Here is a 24,885-nt window from a genome sequence, read left to right as displayed (position 1 = left end):
AGAAGAGAAGGCCCATTACAGAGACTTGAGGGACACCCACCTTCTGCAAGAATCACCTCAAGATCCATCAATAACCTTATATTCTATAGGGAGAAAAAACATGCATAACATGCACACAGTTTCATACGTACAAAGAAAGCACATATTCAATATATTTAGGATAACTATAAGACAATTAATGAATACTAAATAAAAGCTTAACTAAAAACAATAAAAAGATGTCAGTAACCCAAAAAAAAGTCAGGTTAAGGAGCATGGTATATCATCTCCAGTGAATCTTATATTCAAAATTTTTTTTCCTTTTACCTTACCATGAGATTAAATATCATTTAAATTAAATATCATTTCTATGCATATGGATTACTCATCTATATACTACTTATCTTCTCTGAGCTCAGTTCTGCATAACCCACTACCTGCCTGCTGCACAATGCCACAGATACCCCACAGTCATCTCCAATCGAATGTCCACCCAAATCAGAACTCCTTATCATAAGCTCCCCTAACCCTAACCCTAATCCATCATTCTTCCTATATTCCCCATTTCTGTCAGGGGATCACCCAAGTTTACAACCTCCACATCAATTCTGCCTCCTCCTTCCCCTTTACCCTTCATACCAAATTGCTGACAAGTTTTGGGAGCTCCACATGCACGTTTTGCCCGCACCTCCTCTCCATTTACTCCACAACCACTCTTGGCTGGATTCACATCATCTCTTGCATAGATCACTGCAACAATTCAACTAAACGGCTATGCATTCATTCTGACCTCCCCATATAGTTGCCAAACTGATTTTCCTACAGCACATGTCTGACCATGTTGCTTTCCTATTTAAGCAACATCCATGACTCTATTGCCTCTAGAATAGAAGCACAGAATAAAATAAATGATCCTATGACATTTAAAGCCCTTCATAATCTACCCCAAACTGATTATGCCTCCTGTCCAGTACACACACACACAGACACACACACACACAATTTTCTATAATGGACACTCCTTTCTCCAAATCCCTTTCTCTCCAGACTGTCCCTCATGCCTGAAATGCCTTCCTTCTTCACTTCCCCAGCTTAGAAGCTGGGGCCCACATGCCACCTCCTCCTCCATAAGGGCCTTACTCAGCTAATTCCCCTGATTGTTAAGTGTTCTCTGTCCTCCCCCTTTTCACCCCACCATTACTTTTTTCTTTACTTAACATTTATTTCACATTTACTTGTCTAAATTCACTTTACGCCTTACCCCCCAAATAATGCACACTCCTTGAGTGGAAGGATTATCCCATTTCTGTCTCTGTATCTCCAGTCACAGTCACTGGCACACAGCCTGGCAAAGGGCAGGAACTTAATAAATCCTTACTGAAGATGAACTTCTAAAGCAAGCTCAAGTTAGTAACAGCATAAACACCAATAATAAACCTTTGTTTAGTCCTCTCAACCTTTCAAGATACTTTCGTATCATTTTGCCTTACGTCACAGTAAGGCAGGTGGCATAAATACAAGTATCATTAACATCTCCATCACACATGCAGTAACAAGACTTTTGCAAATTCAGCAAGTGAGACAAGATAATAGGGTCAAAGACCTAGAGCTGAGAGGGAACTTAGAGTCAGTCTAATCCAACCCCTTCATTTCAGAGATAAGAAAAATGGAGAGATGTTAAAAGCCGTGCCCAAGGTCACTCAGTGAAAGAGCTGGCAGTGGAACTCTGGTCCACAAATACCAAATCCACAGTATTAAAGTATTTCCTTCCAGTTCTCAATCTATGATCTTAAGTCAGTAGGATTTTCTTAGATTACAAAACTAGTGGCAGGTCAGGATCTAGAACTAAGTAACCTGACCCTCAAACCAGTATTCTTTCTATACATCATACTGCCATGCATATCTAGGATAGTATTAATATTACATAAAAGTAGAGAGGTTTCAGAAATATGTAAATCAACCTTATGGGGGAGATATTTGCCTTTGGTGACTAAATTTATGGTAGGAAATCTGTTATCAAAGTCTATAATATGCAATATATAGGAAAGCTAGGTTTATTTCTTGCCATATGGACAAGGGGAAACCTAACCAGGGCCTCATTGGGAGGGAGTATTTAGACAGGTGAGTTTGGATAAAAACTCAATGCAAACAGCAAGAAAGTAAATTGCACCACACTGAGCAATGTTTGATGGGAGAATACAGATTGGTGCCATTAACATATGAAGTTCTGCTTTCTTACTTTCATCACTAACCTCGTATATGTTGGGTGTGTGTAAAGATCATGGATTTAGGGCTAGAAGAGACCTTAGGAGATATGTAGTCTTACTACCATATTACTGCTATTCTATTTTCCTTTCCTTCAGAGGTCTAACAAGGGACTGGATTTCCCAATTTCACCCAGGCTAGAAATGCAATAAGACAGCTAGGTGGTGGGTGGAGCTAAGATGGCAAAGTAGAAAGACAGACCTGTAGAAGCACCCCCACATAGTCCATAAAATACCTGTCAAAAATGACTCTAAACAAATTCTAGAGCAGCAGAAGCCACAAAACAACAGAGTGAAAGATTTCCAGCCCAAGACAGTCTGGAAGGCCAACAGGAAAGGTCTATCACACCGGGTGCAGAGCAGAGCATGGCTTGCGCAGCGGAGCAGAGACAGGACCCAGAAGAGGCTTTAGGGTGCCAGCGACAGCAGCAGTTCCCAGATCACTCAACCCACAAACACTACAGAGAGCTTCAAAGGTCAGTGGGAGGGCTCCTTCACCCAGGAGGGCAGTGGTCTGGATTGCAAGCAGCAGCCACTGCAGTAGCAGTGTCCATTTTTGGAGCCCTCCACCTAAAGCCCCTGGGGGAATTGAGTGGCTGATCTGAATCTCAGCCCTGAGTGGCCACCCTAGGAACCCTGATATTCTAGAACCAGGGGGCAGAATAAATATTGAAAGAATCCATCAATCACTTCCTGAAAGAGATTCGAAAAGAGAAACTCCTAGGAATACTGCAGCCAAATTCCAGAGTTCCCAGGTCAAGGAGAAAAAATTGCAACCAGCTAGAAAGAAACAATTCAAGTATTGTGGAAATACAATCAGGATAACAGAAGATCTAGCAGCTTCTATATTAAGGGATCAAAGGGCCTGGAATATGGTATTCCAGAAGTCAAAGGAACTAGGATTAAAACCAAGAATCACCTACTCAGCAAAACTGAGTATAATACTTTAAGGGAAAAAATGGTCATTCAATGAAATAGAGGACTTTTGAAGCATTCTTGATGAAAAGACAAGTACTGAATAGAAAATCTAACTTTCAAACACAAGGATCAAGAAAAGCATGAAAAGGTAGACAGGAAAGTAAAATCATAAGGGACTTTCTAAAGTTGAATTGTTTACATTCCTACATGGAAAGATAAGATTTGTAACTCTTGAGACTTTTCTCAGTATTTGGATAGTTGGAGGGATTATACACACACACACACAGACACACGTATGTATATATACATACATATATACATGTATACATATATATGTATACACACACATACAGAGAGCACAGGATGAGTTGAATAAGAAGGGATGATATCTACAAAAATAAAATTAAGGGGTAAGAGGAATATATTGGGAGGAGAAAGGGAAAAATGGAATGGGGCAAATTATCTCTCATAAAAGAGGCAAGAATAAGCTTATTCAATGAAGGAGAAAAGGGAGGAGGTGAGAGGGAAAAAGTAAAGCTTACTCTCATCACATTTGGCTTAAGGAGGGGAATAACACACTCAATTTGGTATGAAAATCTAACTTACACTACAGGAAAGTAGAGGAGAAGGGGACAAGTGGGGTGGGGGGATGACAGAAGGTAGGGCAAATCAGAGGAGGGGATAATTAGAAGTAAACACTTTTGGGGAGGAACAAGGCCAAAACAGAGAATAGAATAAATAGGGGGCAGGATAGGATGGAGGGAAACATAGTCTTTCACAACATGACTATTATGGAAGTCTTTTGCAAAATTATACATATATAGCCTATATTGAATTGCTTGCCTTCTCAGCGGGGATGGGTGGGGAGGGAGGAAGGGAGAGAAGCTGGAACTCAAAGTTTTAGGAACAAATGTTGAGAATTGTTTTTGCATACAACTTGGAAATAAGAAATACAGGTAATGAGTTCTAGAAATCTATCTTGCCCTACAAGAAAATAGAGGAGATGGGAATAAGGGAAAGGAGGGGTGCGATAGAAGGGAGGGCATATTGAGGGAAGGGGTAATCAGAATGCAAGGCGTTATGGGGTGGGGGAAGGGGAGAAATGGGGAGAAAATCTGGAACTCAAAATTTTGTGGAAATGAATATTGAAAACTAAAAATAAACAAATAAACATAAAAAAAGAAACAACAAAAAAAGACAGCTAGGTGGTGCACTGGGCTTAGAATCAGGAAGACTCATCTCCCTGAGTTCAAATCTAGTCTCAGATATTTATGAGCTGTGTTATTCTGGGGCAAGTCACTTAACAACCCTGAATACCTCAGTTTTCTCATCTGTAAAATGAGCTGGAGAAGGAAATGGCAAACCACTCCAGTATCTTTGCCAAGAAAACCCCAACTGGGGTCATGAAAAGTTAGACATAAGTGAAACAACCAAACAACAGAAGTTCAATGGCCACTCCCAGGTCCAACCCCAATGCTCATGATCCAGCATGTAAGTTTTATGAAACTGCCCTGTTTTACTGACTGAGGCAGGCTCATCATTCCCTAGGCAAAGTCAAAAAACAAGACAATTTCTGTTCTTAAGTAGCTCATACTCCAAAAGCTTGGTGACTGACTACATTGATGATATCCCTGTCAGCTCAGTGAAACAAGAGAGGCAAATAAACCACTTTTACTAACCTATCTCTCTCCTCCAGCTCTGAGTTGTGCTTTTTCTTTTAATTTGACACAGATATTTTCTACCTAACAGATATTTTCTAGGAGCTCAGTGAACAGATGCATTTTCTTTTATCCCAAAAAATTCTTGGATCATTTGAAAAACAACTCTCATTTCCTACCATCAGCTTACAACTATATAGTTCTTTCCATTTTAGAAAGCACTTTCTTTATATCAAACTGTCAAGTTTGTTTTATATATATATATGTATATATGATGCAATGAAACACTTAAAAATAAACAGTAACTAACCTTAACAGATGCTTACTATTAAATTTATAGTAAATTTAACAAAAGTGAAAAGGAAACAAAAACATTTACAGGGATGAGAAAGTAATCCAAAAGTCAGTAATTACTATTGTTCTTTTGGGAAAGGATACCATCTGTTTTTTTGTTTGTTTGTTTTGCTTTTTCCCCAATCATTCAGTATCTTTCCGCTATCAGATATTTTGAAAAAACATAAATAAATTCTTCAATGCCTTCAAAACGGTCACTGTCACTAAGTTTCACCAGATTTGTCTGCCTTGATGTTTCTTGCATGCTCATATTCTCCAGTGTCCTGACCACCTCCAGAATCTGATGGGCTAAATTCTTTGATGTTCTCTTCTCCCTACATTTTTATATCCTGCTTCTCCCTCCTCCGTATCGGGCCACTGCTCATTTTCCTTTGATTTATCCTCACGCAAACCTTGCCTAATAAAGGTGGGTGTTCTCATCTCCTCTCTCTCTGTGCTATTTCACTTGGAGAGCTCATCAGGCCTCATGAATTCAATCATTTCTGGGCTGATGAGTCTCAGTTCTACTTAAGCAGCCCTGACCTCTCTGTTGGCCTCCAGTCTTGCATCTCCAGCTGCTTAGTGGCCATCTTAAAGTCAATATATCTAAAACAGAAATTATTATCTTTCCCCTGAAACCTTTCTCTCTTCCTAACTATTGTTGAGAATCCCACCATTCTCCTAGTCACACAGCATCAAAACTTCATCTTCACTTCCTCACTCTCTGTATATCCAATCACTGGAGAAGTCCTATAGATCTTACTTTCTTAAAATCTCTCCTCTGGACACTGCCAACACCCTGGTAACCCCTCATACCTGGACTACTGCAAGAGCTTGCAGGTTGGTCTTCTAGGCTCAAGCTTCTTCTTACTTGAATCCTATCTATCTGACACCACTTTTCAAGTCTCTTTTGCTGCCCCACTGTCATCATCGTCATCATCTTCATCATTGTTGTTGTCATCCTTCATGTCCCACACCCTAACTGTGGGTGCAACCTAAAGGTCGATCCTAAGGCCCTTTTCTCCACTTTCTTTATAGTCTCTTTCAGGGAACTCTTTAGCTTCCAGGGATTCAATTTTTTTCCAGGCCAATGTCTCTCAGCTCTGTATATCTAGCTGATCTTTACTGACCTCCAATCCCTTTTCATCAATTGCCTAGTGGACATTTAAAAATGGAGATCCAATACTGGAGACTTGCAAGCTCAGTTACAGCCAATTCCTCACCTTCCCTCACCACATGTTTACTTCAGTCATCAAGTCTTATTTGATCCACAACATCTCTGATATTTGTCTCCTTTTCTCCCTTTGCACAACCACACCCATATTATCTCTCGCACAGACACTGCAACGGTTCCCTAATCTCTCTCTGCCCAATTAATATTCCTGAAGTACAGATATAACTATGTCACTTGTCTGCTCAATTAATATTCCTGAAGTACAGATTTAACTATGTCACTTCTCTGCCCAATTAATATTCCTGAAGTACAGATATAACTATGTCACTTGTCTGCTCAATAAATTCCAGTGGCCACCTACTTACTACCTCAGGGCAATACAATTGTCTCTGTTCATTCAAAGCTCTTCACAATCTGACTCCAATTTACCTTTCTGACTTATTATAAATTATTCTCTTTCACAGGGCCAACACCTCAGTCAAACTTGTCTTCTTTCTGCTTGTTCCTTACACCCAACATTCAATCTCCCATTTCTATTCCTTTGCAGACTGCACCAAAGCCACAATGCACCTATTCCTCCGCCTCCTCATCTCTCACCCCAATAAACTCCTAGTTTCCTTTAAAACCTACCTGAAACATGACCTCCAACATGAAGTCTTTCCTGATTCCCTAGCTGCTAGTGCGTCTCCCTCCCATCATCCTGCATTCATAACTTATATGTGTATATGTTTCCCTGACAGAACATCCTGGAGGACAAGAATGACTTTATTTTGTTTTTGGCACACTCAGAGCCTTGCACTGTGCCTGGTATACAGATAGCAGGCATTTAAAGATCCTTGTTGATGGATCAAAGACCAATTACTTACTTTAACAAAGAGCAGAGCCAAGTCCAGAAAGTTTAAATGTCTTTTCTAAGTTCACACAAATAGTGAGTAACCTAAGTGTGATTTTAATTCAGTCTCATGGTTGGATTATAAAATAGGCCTTTTTCCACTACACCAAATACAAGGGAAAGTCCCAGGAAACAATAAAAAGAGAGAGACAACACACAGTTCTGGAAAGGTGTAATGAAATATTATTCTCCATATCTAATCAGAGAATACCTGGGTCAGAGAGCAATACTGCTAATTTTGTTATCCAATTATAAAATGTATGATGATACTACTGTGGTTTAGTGATTAAGAGAAGAATACCAAATCTATTCAAGGCTCACTTTTGGAAAGAAACAAACAAAAGCACATACTAATGGTAAGAATGTCACAAGCAAATGAATATGGGATAATAAACCATTATTTTCTGTTTACTAACATCGCTTTAAACATCTTTGTAGAGTACCACTCAACTCTGAACAGGTAAAATGTACATAAAAAGGGAATAATCTCTGGCACCAGACTCCGGGGCCAGGAATCCTTGATCTAGAATAAACTTTATATCCCTTCGCACATGAGCTCTCCTAGACAACTTTTAGTATGTATTGGGGTGGGGATGGGGGCCTGCTGCAGAGAAGTTGCTTAATAAAAACTTATTGACTGACTACTTCAAAAGATATTATGAACAACTCATACCCTCAATAGCCAGTCAACAAGCATTTCCTAAGTGCCTACTACATGCCACATAATATTCTAAGTGATTCAGACACCAAAAAAAGGCAAAACAAAAGCAAAAAATAACAAAACAGAACAAAACCTAGCCCCTGATCTCAGAAAGTTCACAGTCTAATGATGAGTCTAACTACTCAAAATCCCCAAAGGAATGCAAGATGAATTAATAAGGTTTTACTGAAATCTTCAACTGTTGAATTTTTCACAGGTTTCCACCTTCCATACCCAACTAGACTGAGGCACTTTTGTCTTGGAATTCTTGTGTCTTGCCAGCACAATGAATGCTTTTAGCCCCCATAACAGCCATTCAACAAATACTGGTTGACTTCTTCTTGTCTCTCTGGTATGAGACAGAAATGACAGCTGATTCCACCCTGAATAGCAGACCATTTTTGAACACGTACTTTCTTCTATGAAAAGGCATTCATCAACACTTCTGGATAGGTATGAGTAAGTACCTATGTGCTCAGTTCATATAAAAATTGTTAGTACTTTTAAGGGGTACTTTGCTGGTGTTCATAGTCTCTCCATCAATGTCAGTCACAAACTCCTCTATTATCATCTTCAAAAGTTACTGAGGATGAAAAGTTCATACTTCATTACTTGAGAATATATATTTGTGGTTGAAAAGGACCTGAGAGATGATCTCGTCCAACCTCTTCATTTAATAAATGAGGAAAGAGAGGCCCAGAACAGGGCAGTGACTTGCTCAAGGTCACAGGGTCAGTAATTAAGTTGGATGATTAAAACGAATCATGACTTCTATCTCAGTACTCTTCCCTTTACACTATGCTACCCTGGGGCCAAACTGGTAAGAAAACTCTAGGAATTTAGCCAGGTTACAAACTTGAAGCTCCTCTAGCCTGGGAAGATCTAGCAAAGCTTCTGTCCTACTCATATAGTCTTTAGGAGGCCAAGGAGGCCCTTACGTGCCAGGTCAGGTACAAGAGAATAAATCTGGCACTAATAAAATACATAATAAATCAGTATTAATACTTTGAATTCAAATTATTAAGAAATTATAACACATATATGATCATTACAAATCATATTTGCTCACCTGTAAACATTTTGGTAACAGCCTTACTCTGTTTGCGAGCAGAGCAGAGAAGCAGCAGCCAAGGAGGGAAGAATTCATGGTGACCAGCTAACAGCTCTGCCACGGTCCCAGATAAGCCTGAAGCCTGTTCCCCTTCGGCAATATTACAACCTTCATCCACGGAATCAACAAGCAGATACAGACTCTGTTGAGGCGGCTTCATTCCCAAAAGAGGAAGGAGAACACACCTATAAAAGACATGAGGTCTATCAGCATTTTTTGTTAATACTTATTCAATTAATGCAAAGTTAGTACTACGTAATTATTAGCATGAAATAAATTATAAAATGAAGAAAATAAAGATTTTAAGAATGAATATACAAAGATTTGTGTTCTAGCTAAAAATAAGTATTTCATATTTCCAGAAACAACCATTTCAACAACATAATTCAACTAATTCAACATAACAAATAGGACAGTCAGTGTAGACCACAAAGTAAGAACAGATAAAATGATCACTATATCCCCTACCAATACCAATATCCTAGGATCCTATATTTGAAGAACCTGAATTAGAAAATAATTTTCAAAAGAAATGCAGTTTTAATACTTTTAAGTACATACTGCAATTTAAACTAAGTTCAAGAACAAGTACAGAACTAGCTGAACTAGTTGATCCTGCCTAAGACACGTGCCAGTTGCTACTGACCGTGGGAAATTCACATCATCTTCCAGAGCCTCATTTTCTCCATCTGTAAAAGGGGGACAATGACACTTGCAGTAGCAATAACGTGGCTATTAGAAAAGTATCTTTGAAACTTCAAAGTATTACACAGATGTGAACTGCTCTTACTAAAGTAGTCCTCAGCAGAAACTCTCTCAGGCCCTGCTTTAATGAAATATTATTGTGTGATTTCATCCACTGCATACACCGATCACACACACACATACACACTGCACACATCAACAGAGTGAAATAGGGTAGCTGTCACAATCAAAGTGTTCTGTGCTAGGGCTGGCTCAAAACAGTCTCAATTCAGACTTAGAAACCATAAAATCTTTAATTTAAAAACGTTTGTTCAAGAATAGTAGGAAACGAGATTTAGTAAAGATACAGCGCTGGTTCATTGGGGCACGGGAACTCCATATCTGCCATAATGGCACACCTGATCAGAAAGGTATGCTGAAACCAGCAATGGAAGTGGATTAAGGTTGAGAAGCCCTGGCTGCTTATACATTTGGTTTTTATGACTTAGAAAGTTATTCCAAGAGTTTGAGTCTTAGTTCCTTGGACCACTTAAGTTCTTTATTAAAATATATTTTTATTTCATTAAGTATTTTGCAACTACATGTAAAAAAATTAACATTTTTAAAAAATAATTTTGAGTTCCAAATTATCTCCCTCCATCCTGCCTCACTCCCTCTTTGAAAAGGCAAGCAATTTGGTATTGGTTATCCACATTAAGTCATGAAAAATCTATTTCAATATTGGCTGTGCTGCAAAAAAAAACACAGACAAAAAATAAAATGAAAAAAGTTAAAAGCATATGCTTCAATCTGTACTGAGAGTTCATCAGTTCTCACTGGAGATGGACAGCATTTTTTTGTCATGGGTCCTTTGGAACTGTCTTCGGTCACTGTTTGATCAGAACAGCTGAATCTTTCACAGTTTATCATCCTTACAATGTTGATGTTATTGTATATAATGTGCCTCAGGTTCTACTCACTTCACTTTGCATCAGTTCATGTAAGTCTTCTCAGGTTCTTTTGGAACCATCCTGCTCATCATTTCTTATAGTACAACAGTATCCAGCAATCATATACCACAACTTATTCAGCCATTCCCCAATGGATGGGCATCCTCTCAATTTCCAATTCTTTACCATCACAAAAAAAAATCTGCTATGAATATTTCTGTAGAAACAGGTCCTTCTGGTGGTGTGAAAAGGGAGGCCCATGGTTAAAGTCTAATGATACAAGATGAGCATGTCACCCAAAAGGCTGATCATAGGGTATGGATCTACCATTTGGGGTTGGAGAGAGGAGAAAGCAGTACAGAGTCAACCCACCACACCTCTTTCTTCAGTCAATTGTGTTGGATCTTCACCCTGGACAAGTACACTAACTGCAGGTATCCCCCCTCTATCCTAGGCCCTCTTTTCTTCTCCCTCTATACAATCTCTCTTGGTGATTTTATCAGCTCCTATGGCTTTAATTATGTATATGATTCACAAATCTAACCTCTCTCCTGAACTACAGTCTCATATCACCAAACTGCCTTTTGGACATCTCAAATTAGATGACTCATAGGCATTTTAACCCAACATGTCCAAAACAGAACTCATTATTCCATACCCCAAACCCTCCCTTCATCCCAATTTCTCTATTACTGTCAAGAGCACCACCATCCTCCCAGTCACACAGGGTCCTGACTTTTGTGTCCTGCTGCATTCCTCTCACATTCATTCCATACATCCAACTTGCTTTCAACTCTTGTGTCTACCCTCACAATGCCAGCCACAACTGGTACAGGCTTTCATATCTGGACTATTACAAAAGCCAATCGGCCTCCCAGCCTCAAATTTTCCCCTGCTCCAATGCATCGATTATATCACCCCACCTCCTCATTAAATTCCAGTGACTCCCTGTTACCTCTAGAATCAAATACACAATGCTGTTAGGCACTGAAAGCCCTTCACAAACTAGTCCCTTCCTACCTTTCCAGTCTTCATACACTTTACTCCTCTCCACATACCATATGATCTAGTGACCCTGCCTTTTTTCCTATCCCTCACATACAAGAGGACATGTCATCTTCCCAGTTCTGTTCCACTTCACTAGTTGATTTCCAAGCCCAGAACTCATCCTCCTCACTTTTTGCCTTCTGGCTTCTTTCAAGATTCAGTTCAAATAAAACTAATGTTCTTCAGTGAGCCCCCCAGTGAAGTGAATCATCCTGTATTATCCCCAATTTATCTAGGATATATTAGACATGGAGTTCCTGGAGAGGTGACACTTTTTGTTTTGTTTTCCTTTCTTTGCAATCCCTGCACTTCACACAGTGTATAGTAAACAACATGCCCTTAATAAATGCTAGTTTAATTTACTTCACCCTTGGGGGGGAGTAACAAAGCAAACCCAAAGCTTCCCTACTGTCCAGATGACTCATGAACCCCAGTTCTCATCCTCACTCTTGCTTCTGCTCTCTTCCTTTTAATGCTATATCAACAGATTTCACCCCGTTTTCAGTGAGGCCTCTAGGCTGAAGGTCATATCACACCCCAAGGCCTAAGCAGCGTCCTCTTTTACTTAATAAAGTAATGACTAAGTACATACAAATTGTTCCACTGCTTCCTCAATCTCCTTCCAACTAATCCCACCATCAGTGGAAGGTGCACCCCACCCAGTCCCAATGAGTATATACCCCAAATTGCCAGAAACTCCAGTGTTCCCACTACCAGGCCACTGAATCCATAGTGACTCCCCTCCCTCAGTACTGACCTTCTCCCATTTCAATGAGGTTAGGCATGAGGTCATTCCAAACTGATCCCACTGTCTACGACAAATGTCCTGGGCCAGACCCCAGGGCAATCTAGTAATTTAAGGTTCAAGATTAGAACATGAGACAATATAATCTTTAACAAATGAAAGCTTCCTCAATCAAGACACAAGTGAGGTTCAGTTGGGCACAGCAGCACTATAAGCAGTGACCTTCACATTTACCATGATGGTACACCTGCTCAAGAAAGACGTGGTGATTTCTATTAAACTTAAGGAACCAAGACTGTTCACTTACTTGGCTTTTATAACTGGGAAACTGGGAAGTTACATCAACAACTGAGGATGGTTTCATTGCTTTTGAAGAAGAAGTTAGCCTATGTGAGAGAACCCTTTCAGTCTTCTTTGATCACACCAGGTGAAATTCCAGTGGTTAAGAGGGTCTACTGCAAAGCATCCTAACCCAGTTAGTATTAGATGTTTCACACTGTGTGAATGCCATCAACTCTCCTCCCTTACCAAATCAAAAAGTCTCTAACTTCACCCTATTACTTTCCTCCAGGTTTTGGAGAGGGCTGTCATTCTCCTTCTAGCCAAGGTTAATCGTTTCATCTGTCTGTGATTCTCTCTCCTTTCTATTTATGTCCCCTTAGTGCCAGCACCATTGCAGGCACTTAGTTCAATGTATACTTCATTGACTCATCTCATTGCCATTTCTGAGATCTTGCCTCATTAACCCTTCCTAGTAGCACTTTCTCTGTGTGTTTGTCCTTTGTTGGCGAAGAAGACCATGCCAGCAGAGAAATAATGACATGACTTGCACTTGACTTTGTTTTGAGCGAAGGAGGGAGGGCTGTGCAGGTCACCAGCCTCACTTCTCCAGAGCCATATGAATCCAGTGACCAGATACTCTTCAGGATAACTGGAAATGACCCAGGATGAGGCAGTTGGAGTTAAGTGACTTGCCCAAGGTCACACAGCTAGTGAGTGTCAAGTGTCTGAGGTGAGATTTGAACTCAGGTCCTCCTGACTTCTGCTCTATCCACTGTACCACCTCTAACTTAAAGGTCTTCTCCTGATATGGTAACAGCCATTTCTCACTTTCCTTCACTTGATATCAAGTCTTTAAAGGGTAGTTTACAGCAGCAATTCTAATCACTCAGTTCCCAGCCCCCAGTAAGCTAGCTTTTGTAACACAAGTATATTTAAAGATGATTGTAAAGTTGCCCTTCAGCATCCTTTCCTCTGTGATGATCCATCTGGATTTTTGAAGTGTATCCATCAATCACATAAATAGTTCTTCTCTGGAGCCTTTCCTGATTTTCTTCTCCACCTCACTTTAATTGTGCTTTCAGGGTTTTATCAGTGCTCAATGGAAACTGAAAAATTGGCAATTTATATATTTCTCCCTATCTAGTCATTCTCTATTTTGGTTTTGTGAAAGTCTTTACTTCCTAAAATTCAGTACTCTGAATTCACTAAGTTTGATTCCATTTGTTTAGCGTCTTTTTCAGTGAACAATTTGAATTTTAATATTATATCAAACACGTTCTCGCATCTATTGAAGCTTAATGCTGTCTCCACACATAAGCTATCATTTTAGTTGGAGGAAGCAGTCTCAGAAAGTTCAACAGGAGGTTTGAGTATGTTAAGTGCAGAAAATCCAAGAGGTTTCAAATCTTCTCTAAAAATAAACAATCCCCAGGAGATCATAAAACACTGGGCAGGGATGAATGCATAAGAAGAAACTTAGCTTTCAGGTAGTGAGTGGAGACCATACAGGACAATAAGCAGGGAGGAGAGGTTAAAAGCCAAAGACTTCCAAAGCAGGATATGCCTGAGGCAACTCAGAAATTGCAGAAAACTTCTGCAAAAGAGAGCAAGAGAAAATCAGGCAAGAGTCTAAGGCAATAGACCCAAAAGTCTAGGGAATGCCAACTCCAGGGAGGAGATGCGGTGGGGAGGACCAGAACAGTGCCAGAGACTCCCCCAAATGCTGGTACACTTTATTGTGGGATTTCAAACTGAACCATTATGGAGAAAAAGAAGGTAGGCAAATAACACTCACTAGAGAATGGACAATATTGCCTAGGTCCAAGTGGAAAGTCAGAAGGTTAAGTTCAGGGAAGAGCAAGCCAATATAGGGAGCACTTAGTGGAGTGTGTGAAGGAGAATAATGGGAGATAAGGCTGGACTTGGACTGCAAAGAGCTTTAATGGCCAGTCTGAGGCAATGGGAGCCCCTGAAGATTCTGAGCCACACTTGTGGAAGCTGGAGGAAGATTGCTTTGGGAGCTGGGTGAAGGCTCGATTGGAGTGGAGGTGTCGATGAGGAAGCTAGTGTAATAATAATTCAGGGGAGGGGACATTCAGGAGAGCCCTTACTCAAAACACCTGCTGGACTTTCAGAGCCCACTTCCTCCAGCTAAAAGTGAAAACTAAGTTTGGAGACAGCATTAAACTTCAATATATGCCAGCCTATATGGGATGGAATATTAAAATTCAACTTGTTCATTGAAAAAGGCCCCAAACAAATGGAATCAAACTCAATGAATGCAGAGTAGGAAAATTTAGAAAGTAAAGAACTGTACAAAACCAAAATAGAGGTTAGGATAGATAGAAATATATAATTCCTGTTTCTAGCACTTTCTTCTCCCCTCCTCCTCCCATGTGCCTACCAATGCCCCTTTCTCCCCTCACCCCTGCTGCCTGGAAACAACACTCCCCTTCTCCCAATCCCTACCCCTGCTTGGGAAAACCCAGAATCTTCATTTCACTTAGACCCTCTGGCCCTCTTTTCAAGGGTGTTAGGCTGGAAGCCTGCAGAGTGAATACAGATGCTCACACTGCTTAAATGAGCAGAGAATCACCAAATCTCTTCACCTTGCAGTGAAGAGGATCCCATGGCAGCTACATGGCACAATGGGGAGGATGGGCATAGGGTCCAGAAAACTTCAATTCATGCCTCAGATATTGAAATGTCTCTGTGACTCTGGGAAAGTCATTTAACCTTCCTCATTTTCCTCACCTCTAAAAACAACCGCCTCGGAGTTGTCGTGAGGATCAAATGAGACAGTATCCTTAAAGTACCTCATAAATGATGGCTGGCCATGTTCATCATCATCATCACCGGACTTTACTATCTGCACCAAACTCTCCATTTCCCCAGGTGTCGATGCACCTTGAGGATCCCTGGGCCTTGCCATATTCTCTTACTTCCAAGTCCTTCCATCCTCTCTAAGGGTGAACCTTCCTATATGTGTTCTCTCCCCCATTAGAGTGTCTACTCCTTGAGAGCAGAGGCTGTCTCATTTTTAAATTTCTATCTTTAGTCCACAGAACCTGTCATATGGTAAAGTATATAATGAATTATTTTTCATTCATCCAACTGCCTTTAGGGCATCTGCATCAATGTGGAAATTTCCATTTCCAGGGGGGCGGAGCCAAGACAGCGGAGTAGAAAAATACGCTACCTCCGAACCCACAGCCCATGAAATATCTGTAGAAAAGAGCTGCCAATAAATTCAGGAGCAGGAGAAGCCACAGAACAGCGGAGCGGACAAGATTTCTGTTCCAGAGAGCCTGAAAACCTCTCGCAAAAGGTTCTTCGCGCCACGGACTGGGAGCCGAGCACAGCCCTGCCGCGGCCGCCCAGTGCTGAGAGGAGCAGATCCGAGCAGGCTTCAGGGACAGAATCTCCAGCAGCCAGGCAGGTCCCTCCACCCACAGGTGACAAGGGTCGGTGAGAGGGTCTCTTCGGCGGGTCAAGAGAGGAGTGGGGAGCCCCCATGACTCAGGCCCCCTTAGGAGGCACCAGCGGAGGTGGGAACAGACCGGGGCTCCCCAAGCAGGCAGGAGCCCAGACCCATTGTTGAAGGTCTCTGCATAAACCCCCTGAAGGAACTGAGCCCATGAGGCAGCCCTGCCCCAACCCGGGGCAGCTGAACTTGATCTCACACTGAATAGCAGCCCTGCCCCCGCCCAAAGCCCTGAGGCTGGGAAGCAGCATTTGAGCCTCAGACCCCAAGCGCTGGCTGGGAGGATCCGGAAGTGAGGTGGGTGTGAGGAGAATATTCAGAGGTCAAGTCACTGGCTGGGAAAATGCCCAGAAAAGGGAAAAAAAACCAAAACTACAGAGGGTTACTTTCTTGGTGAGCAGGTTTCTCCTCCCCTCCTTTCTGATGAGGAAGAGCAGTGCTCACCATCAGGGAAAGACACGGAAGTTAGGGCTTTTGTATCCCAGCCCACTCAATGGGATCAGACCTGGGAAAAGCTCAAAAAGAGCTCAGAAAATTTTGAAAATTATGTTAGAGAGGTGGAGGAAAAACTGGGAAGAGCAATGAAAGACATGCAAGCGAAGTATGAACAGCAGATCAGCACCCTGCTAAAGGAGACCCAAAAAAATGCTGAGGAAAATAACACCCTGAAAAATAGGCTAACTCAATTGGCAAAGGAGGTTCAAGAAGCCAATGAGGAGAAGAATGCTTTCAAAAGCAGAATTAGCCAAATGGAAAAGGAGATTCAAAAGCTCACTGAAGAAAATAGTTCTTTCAAAATTAGAATGGAACAGATGGAGGCTAATGACTTTATGAGAAACCAAGAAATCACAAAACAAAACCAAAAGAATGAAAAAATGGAAGATAATGTGAAATATATCATTGGAAAAACAACTGACCTGGAAAATAGATCCAGGAGAGACAATTTAAAAATTATGGGACTACCTGAAAGCCAGGATCAAAAAAAGAGCCTAGACATCATCTTTCATGAAATTATCAAGGAAAACTGCCCTGAGATTCTAGAACCAGAGGGCAAAATAAATATTGAAAGAATCCACTGATCACCACCTGAAAAAGATCCAAAAAGAGAAACTCCTAGGAATATTGTGGCCAAATTCCAGAATTCCCAGGTGAAGGAGAAAATATTGCAAGCCGTTAGAAAGAAACAATTCAAGTATTGTGGAAATACAATCAGGATAACACAGGATCTAGCAGCTTCTACATTAAGGGATCGAAGGGCGTGGAACATCATATTCCAGAAGTCAAAGGAACTAGGACTAAAACCAAGAATCACCTACCCAGCAAAACTGAGTATAATACTTCAGGGGAAAAATTGGTCTTTCAATGAAATAGAGGACTTTCAAGCATTCTTGATGAAAAGACCAGAGCTAAAAAGAAAATCTGACTTTCAAACACAAGAATGAAGAGAAGCATGAAAAGGTAAACAGCAAAGAGAAGTCATAAGGGACTTACTAAAGTTGAACTGTTTACATCCCTACATGGAAGGACAATATTAGTAACTCTTGAAACTATTCAGTATCTGGGTACTGGGTGGGATTACACACACACACATGCACACGCACACACACATAGAGACAGTGTGCAGAGTAAATTGAATAGGATGGGATCATATCTTAAAAAAAAAAATGAAATCAAGCAGTGAGAGAGAAATATATGGGAGGAGAAAGGGAGAAATGGAATGGGGCAAATTATCTCTCATAAAAGAGGCAAGCAAAAGACTTTTTTAGTTTGGGGAAAAAGAGGGGAGGTGAGAGAAAAACATGAAGTTTACTCTCATCACATTCCACTAAAGGAAGGAATAAAATGCACACTCATTTTGGTATGAAAACCTATCTTACAATACAGGAAAATGGGGGATAAGGGGATAAACAGGGTGGGGGGGACGATGGAAGGGAGGGCATGGGGAGGAGGGTGCAATTTGAGGTCGATACTCACAGGGAGGGACAGGATCAAAAGAGAGAATAGAAGTAATTGGAGGCAGGATAGGATGGAGGGAAATATAGTTAGTCTTATACAACACGACTATTATGGAAGTCATTTGCAAAACTACACAGATTTGGCCTATATTGAATTGATTGCCTTCCAAAGGGAGGGGGTGGGGAGGGAGGGAGGAAAAGAAGTTGGAACTCAAAGTTTTAGGAATAACTGTCGAGTATTGTTCTTGCTGCTAGGAAATAAGAAATACAGGTAAAGGGGTATAGAAAGTTATTTGGCCCAACAGGACAGAGGAGAGGATGGAGACAAGGGCAGAGAGGAATGGTGGAGGAGAGAGCAGAGTGGTGATGGGGGCAATTGGAATGCTTGGTGTTTTGGGGTGGGGGGAGGGGACAAGGGGGGAGAAAATTTGGAGCCCAAAAATTCTGTGAAAATGAATGTTAAAAGTTAAATTAATTAATTAATTAAAATTAAAAAAAAAAAAAAAGAAATTTCCATTTCTAAAATCAAGTTTATCTTTTCTCCAGAACTCACTCTACCTTCTGACATCACATTTTCAGGCTGTGATATCACCATTCAACAATCTTTCAGACTGAAACACTGGTTTTTCTATTTTCTTCTTCTTCTAACCTTAGCTTTCCCTTCAAGCCAGCATTCTACTTCTCAATTCTATTCCATCCCTACCCAGCAGAAATTCTGTCCAACTCAAATGCCACTGTCTCCTTGAAGCCTTCCTTGATCTCATTCACTAATGGTCTGCAGAAGTCATGCTTACAACTTTGTTTTGTACTTCGATGGATCCGTGATGCAGGTATTCCTGCCTTCCAGTGGTGTAAATCACAACACAACCACCCATTCTCATGCACCGTAATTCCCATTTAATATACTCCTTGAGACTTGCCAAAGGTGATTGATTTTAAACAATGGAAGCTCTCCCTGGTTTTCTTTAACATTTCATAGATGCCAGAGCAACCCTGGTGTGATGATATAATAATTAGGTTGTCATCTCTCTCCTTGACCTTGTCTGTGCTTGGGATCACACATAAAATTAGAATGGAAAGAGATCTGGAGTCATTGAGGCCAACACTCTCATTTTACAGATAAGGAAGCCAAGGTTTGAAGATAAGTGACTTGCCCAAGACTACACAATTAGCAAATGTTAGAGGCAAGATCAGAACTCAGTTTTTTTTGACCAGAAGTCCAGCACTATACCCACACTGCCTACCAATGCTTCCGAGTAAAAAGATATGTACAATCTTCCCTTCCCATCACAGCATGACACAACTGGCAACTGGTATTAAAAGTCTGTGCTTAAAACATCAAGGCATTATCTTTAGCAATTTGAATAACTAATTTCTCATTGCCTATATTCTACACTCTTCCACCTTGCCAGTCAAAGTTTTCTAGAGTCTGATAAGGCCATTTATACAACTTAATCTGTTCTACCTCTCTGAACACACACTTTTCTACACAGACCAATCCATTCACTGTCCTGAACATGCCATCATCTCAATGTAAGGGGCTAGTACGTGACAGAAAGAACAGAACAGAAAGATACCAGATATGAAGAATCTATGGGGAAGAAAGGAAGAATGAATTTAATGAGCTATAAATAATTTCCAAGTATTTTATGTTAAAGTACTAAATATGTGGATCACATATAATAGTTTAAGTGAGAATAAAACTGTAAATTAGAAAGTAAAAGTCTTCACTAGAGAATACTCAGGATAAAGATGACAGGTGTGTGTTGATTTCCCTACAAATTTGTAGTATTCTCTAAACAAAGACAACAGAGGGCAATAAATAAATCCCTGAATTCATAAATTACCTTTATACAGTGTAATATAATTGTTAAAACTAGACACCCACAAGTCAAGAGAAGTCTGACAACTCTGGATTTCCTCTATCCTTCTAAACTCCCCCAAAGGAATTTTGTATCTGAATCTAGGATTGTACCCAAGACTTAATTAATCAAAGAGCATTTTTTATAACATGCCAGGCACTAAATGTCCCCTCAGAGCATACAAAGACAAAAATGAAACAACCTTTGCCTTCCTAGAGCTTATATTCAATAGAAGTCAAAATGCACTTACAAAAGTAAGCAAAATATAGGTAAAATAAATACAAGGTAACTGAGGGGGGAAATTCCCATTAGCAGATGGGGAAACTGAAATTCACCCCATAGAAGGTGAGGTGCTTGAGCTGCCTGGACAAAACAAAGGATTCTCCAAGACTGAAGTGAGGAATGAGTACATTTCAAACATGGGGGAGAGTTTGTGCAAAGATCAAGATATGGAAGATGGACTGTTGTGTGCGAGTAACAAAAGGAAGGAGAGTTTGAATAGCGTACAGTGTGTGAAGGAGGCCAATCTAGATTAAGCCTAGAAAGGGAGGCTGGGACGAGGTTGTCAAGTTTCTTAAAAGTCAAGGATATGTTTATATTTATTCTAATGGCAACAGGAAGCCAATGAAGTTTATTGAATAAGAGAAAGTCATAGTTGATGACTGTGGAGAATAGACTGGAAATGGGAAGAGACTGGAGGCAAGGAGACTCATGGGGGACTAAGGCAAGAGTCAGAGAGGCAATGCGGCCCAAAAATAGGCTGGCTATGTGAAAGATGACAGAGGCAGTGGGGATAATAATGCTAAGATCTGCAATTAATTATGTATGTGGAATAAAGGAAGATAAGAAGCAAAAATTATGCAGGATAAAGCACTCAGGGATGTGTTTTATATACATAAAATATTATTTTATGTTCATCAAATATGGGCAAGACGTAAATACTGCTAGAGGAAAAAAATTAGCAAAATTTTCCTTGTTATTATTTATTTACACATACACACATATACATTTACCACAAGTGCCTACTACTTAGTAACCCTATAATTAATGCTTGTTGGTTGGTGACTGATGCTATGCCCCTACCTCTCTAGACAGGGACAGAGAAGTACACCACTTGCTAGATACTGGGAAAATACTTTCTGATTCTCAAAACCCTAACCTTTATCAGTACTTCCAGGTTTGAAGCTTCTATCCTCAAATAATCAGGTACACTCTTTTTTCGTATATTAAGAATCCCTTGTAAAAATAAAGGATGCAATATCCTAAAAGGTAATATTTAAGAACTCTGACATGCTTAGTAGATACACATTCTAAAATATTGTTTCTAGCTATACCGATGCATGAGTGTTAAAAATGTATCACTAGTAAAGACTAAACAAAAGTTATTATCACCATGAACGCAAGCAGAAGCAGCATGCGGCATTATCTTATTGTGTAAGTCCACAAGCAAAAGTATCTCACATTTGCTTTCTTTGTTAATTTCTTTTTTTAAAATAAGCAATGACTGAATATTTCATTCTAAGGTTTCTTATTATATTCATTAAAAGCTTAGGCCTAGACCCCATAGAAATATACATCCCTCTTTCCCCTTTGTTCAAAATCCTATTAAATAAAGGAATACTGCCAATGTCCTTCCAGTGCAGCTGGCCCTTTAGTTAGCAGGCAGAAAGGCAACTACAAACCTATTAGATGAATTTTTAAAAGAAAGTCATCCATGACTGTTTTTTTTTTAAAGATAATAAATTCACTTAATGACTCTTTCTTAGGAAGTCAATTTTCCTTTTAAAGTGCCATAAAACTTACAATAGTATGCCAAATTTTGTTCTGTTAAAATGCCTCTGAAAATCTTCCCAGATTAACTTGGTAATCAAAAATTCCCCACCCCCTAGTCATTCTAGACTAGTTTCAGAACTCTTTCTTACACTTTTCAATATAAATGGTGTCATGTTACTCATCAAGGCAGCTTAACATCAGTAATCATAATTTTGCATTTTAATTACTTGTTTTATCTTATATTTTCATATATTTTATCTTCACATTTCATTTACGTATCTAGTATATTTAAAGAGACTAACAAAATTGGATGAAAGGTTTATGTATCAAGAATCAGAAGGAAAAACTCTAAATTCAAGCTCATGAAAGTATAAGTTTCTTGCAAACGAGTATAATTATAAACCAACTAACAAAGTAAGCTTGTTCAGATTAGTCATCAGCACATACTTTTGGCTCCACTAACCAAAAAATCCTTCCTTCAGAATTTTAACCCTGAACCAGACACTGAGCATAGCCCTCAGGTTACCCACACGATACAGAAACCAAGGCAGCATTAAAAGGTTGCTAGATGTGGTCCCTGAAACACTGTACCATTAATTAACAGAATGCCAAATCACTTTAACCTCTACGTACCTGGGTTCCTCATTTGAAAAATGAGAAGGCTGGACTAGGTGATCCCTGAAATCACTGTGAGCTCTAAATTTATGATCTTATGAACTTTGGAAAATCTAATTAGACAATGTTCAAAGCTAGTTGTGACAGTTCACAACTCTTTTAAATTGCTCTAATCTTTAATCCTTCCAAGGCTCTATTTAGAATGAGTTAGCCACAGTACCTACCACACAGGAACGGTGATCAAAGCAATACAGCTCAAATCATTGGCCCTTAAGTCAAAGGCTGACGACATCGAATTCTAAATAATTCAATTAGAAATAGGTAGCAGCATTCTTCACACACTCTTTCCCCACCAAAGGAAATATTTGGGAAGCTAACTGGAGCAGGAAATTGGGTCATTAAAAAAAGAAAGGGGAAAAAAATGAAACAAGTCAAAAGTACTGATGCCCAGATACTTTAAACTAGAAGATATGACAAATTCCCCATCTTCCAAAGTTGTCAAATCAATATTTTCAACTCCTTCTAACTCAAAATCATGCTTAAAATTTCTCTCTACTCATCGAAGACAAAAAAATTGCACTGAGAGTTGAAATATGTCTGGAAAATGTTATTAAGAGGTAGATCATGACACATGAAATAGCAGTTTTTGTTTTATTTTTAAAATAAGTTTCCTTAAGGTCAGCTTGGGAGCATAATTAACATTTGTTTTTGAAATTTAATGCATATTTGAAATGTAATATTCAGTTCTAAGGATAATATATTCAGAGATATAAAGAATCTTAAAAATGATTCTAATCCTGACCCTTCATTTCCAAAAGTGAAGTAACTTTTTTCAGGAAGGAGCAAAGACAAACTTGAAACCAAGACCCTTAACTCCAAATCCAGTGCTCCTTTCAATGCAAAATGCCAGGAACCAATTCTATCCTTTTTAAGACACTTAATGTGTTAATAGAAAAATGAAAAAAATACAAGGGGCTTGGTGTCCAGTTTTAAGTAATATAATTAGAGCAATTTGATTAAATTAGATTAGTGAAGAACAAAAATAATTGAGAAGACTAGCCACAATCATTCTTCATACAAAGGACAAAGACATTACTGACAAAATTTTCATTGTTTTTCCAAACACAAATAACTGAAATTTTTATTTGCTAGGACTACTAGAAAAGTAAATTGTTAGACCTGTCTCAGTCCAGGATTTGGACAATTAGCTGCTTGTACTTTCTGAAACTTTACTGTGTATCTGTTTTAGCTACTTTAAAGAGTCTGTCATTTTAGGACCCCGGTGCAGGTCACTAATAATCACCAAGGTGGTCCACAAAGGATCTGCTGATGATTTTCTAGCCATACGTAAAGACTGTCCCCATGTGTTTCACTATAGTATTTTGGTTAACCATGCTTCCCCTGAGCAATCAAGAGTTCATAAGTCTTGCTGGCAAGAACCATGTGCTCACTTAACAGTGTTCAATTAAGTTCTATGTTTTGATATTTGAGCAGCTGATTTATTTATATTCCATTCTACACTACAATTTTCCAGGACCTGGTGATTTAGCTTGGCTTTAGGAACCTACATTTCTCTAGTATCTGCCAATTTTAAAAACAAAATTAACAATTTTTTTTAAAAACTTTGGCAAAATGGTAATTCTAAAGAGTTGGAATTTTCCAATATTAAGTTCGAATTGTCATTAAAGAACTGAAATGCTCAACCATGCATGACTTTAAAAAAAAAAAAAAAGGTAGTTCATATTTTTTAAAATTTGTTTAGGGTTTTGAGGTGTGAAAAGTAAAGAAGCAAAGAGTAAGCAAAAACTTCCGAAGAAAAATTACCTCTTCGTTAACAAGATAAAATACAGGAAATATCAGAAATGTTAGTCTTCAACCTACTCAACCCAGCTGGGAAAAATCCAATGATTCTAACTGGCGTTGAAAATGAGGCAAGGCCTTGATAAATCTGGGGACCGGCCAAGTCAGCCCTTTTTTCCTTGACAGGAGTGGCAGTGTGCGCCATGGGAAGTACTGGATTTGGAGTCAGAATTCTGGGTTCAAATCCTGACTCTACATCTTGGCTGCCTGATGACTTGGGGCATTACATTTAACCACAGAAGGTCTGAGCTTCTTCATCTGTAAAACGAGGGAGCTAGACTAGAGGATCTCTTTCAGTTTCCAGAACTATGATTCATTTCATCCATTTCTGGGAACCCTACTCACTCTTCTTCACCCTAGTCCACATCTACTACCCCCTGAAAAAAGCACTATTATTAGGTAATCAAACCTCCATGTAAATGACTTGTAAATAATATTGCCCCTCCCAGAACCCCAGAGGAGGAAGCACGTTTAATCTAAAGGTATCACACTATACATGTAGAATTTCAAGGTTCAGGGGAAAAGGGGATTAATGGAAGCGAAGGACTTTCCTTTGTCCCTCCTCTGACTCTCAAATAACACTGCCCCAGTGACTGCCT

At 39.6% G+C, this 24,885-nt stretch overlaps 1 protein-coding gene across 1 annotated transcript in view; it reads right to left on the bottom strand.

The window, feature by feature from the left end:
* The window catches only part of ANKRD50 (ankyrin repeat domain containing 50), a 62,184-nt gene that overhangs the window by 20,213 nt on the left and 17,086 nt on the right, over positions 1 to 24,885 (bottom strand). The window contains exon 2 of the mRNA XM_072625019.1: positions 8,988 to 9,214. Within this exon, the coding sequence (XP_072481120.1) occupies positions 8,988 to 9,214 (227 nt within the window). The remainder of the gene's footprint in view (positions 1 to 8,987; positions 9,215 to 24,885) is intronic.

This window comes from Notamacropus eugenii, chromosome 7, assembly GCF_028372415.1.
Source record: "Notamacropus eugenii isolate mMacEug1 chromosome 7, mMacEug1.pri_v2, whole genome shotgun sequence".
Classification (NCBI taxonomy): Eukaryota; Metazoa; Chordata; class Mammalia; order Diprotodontia; family Macropodidae; genus Notamacropus; species Notamacropus eugenii.
Note: the sequence above shows the minus strand (reverse complement) of the source record. Positions and strands in the feature narration are given on the sequence as shown.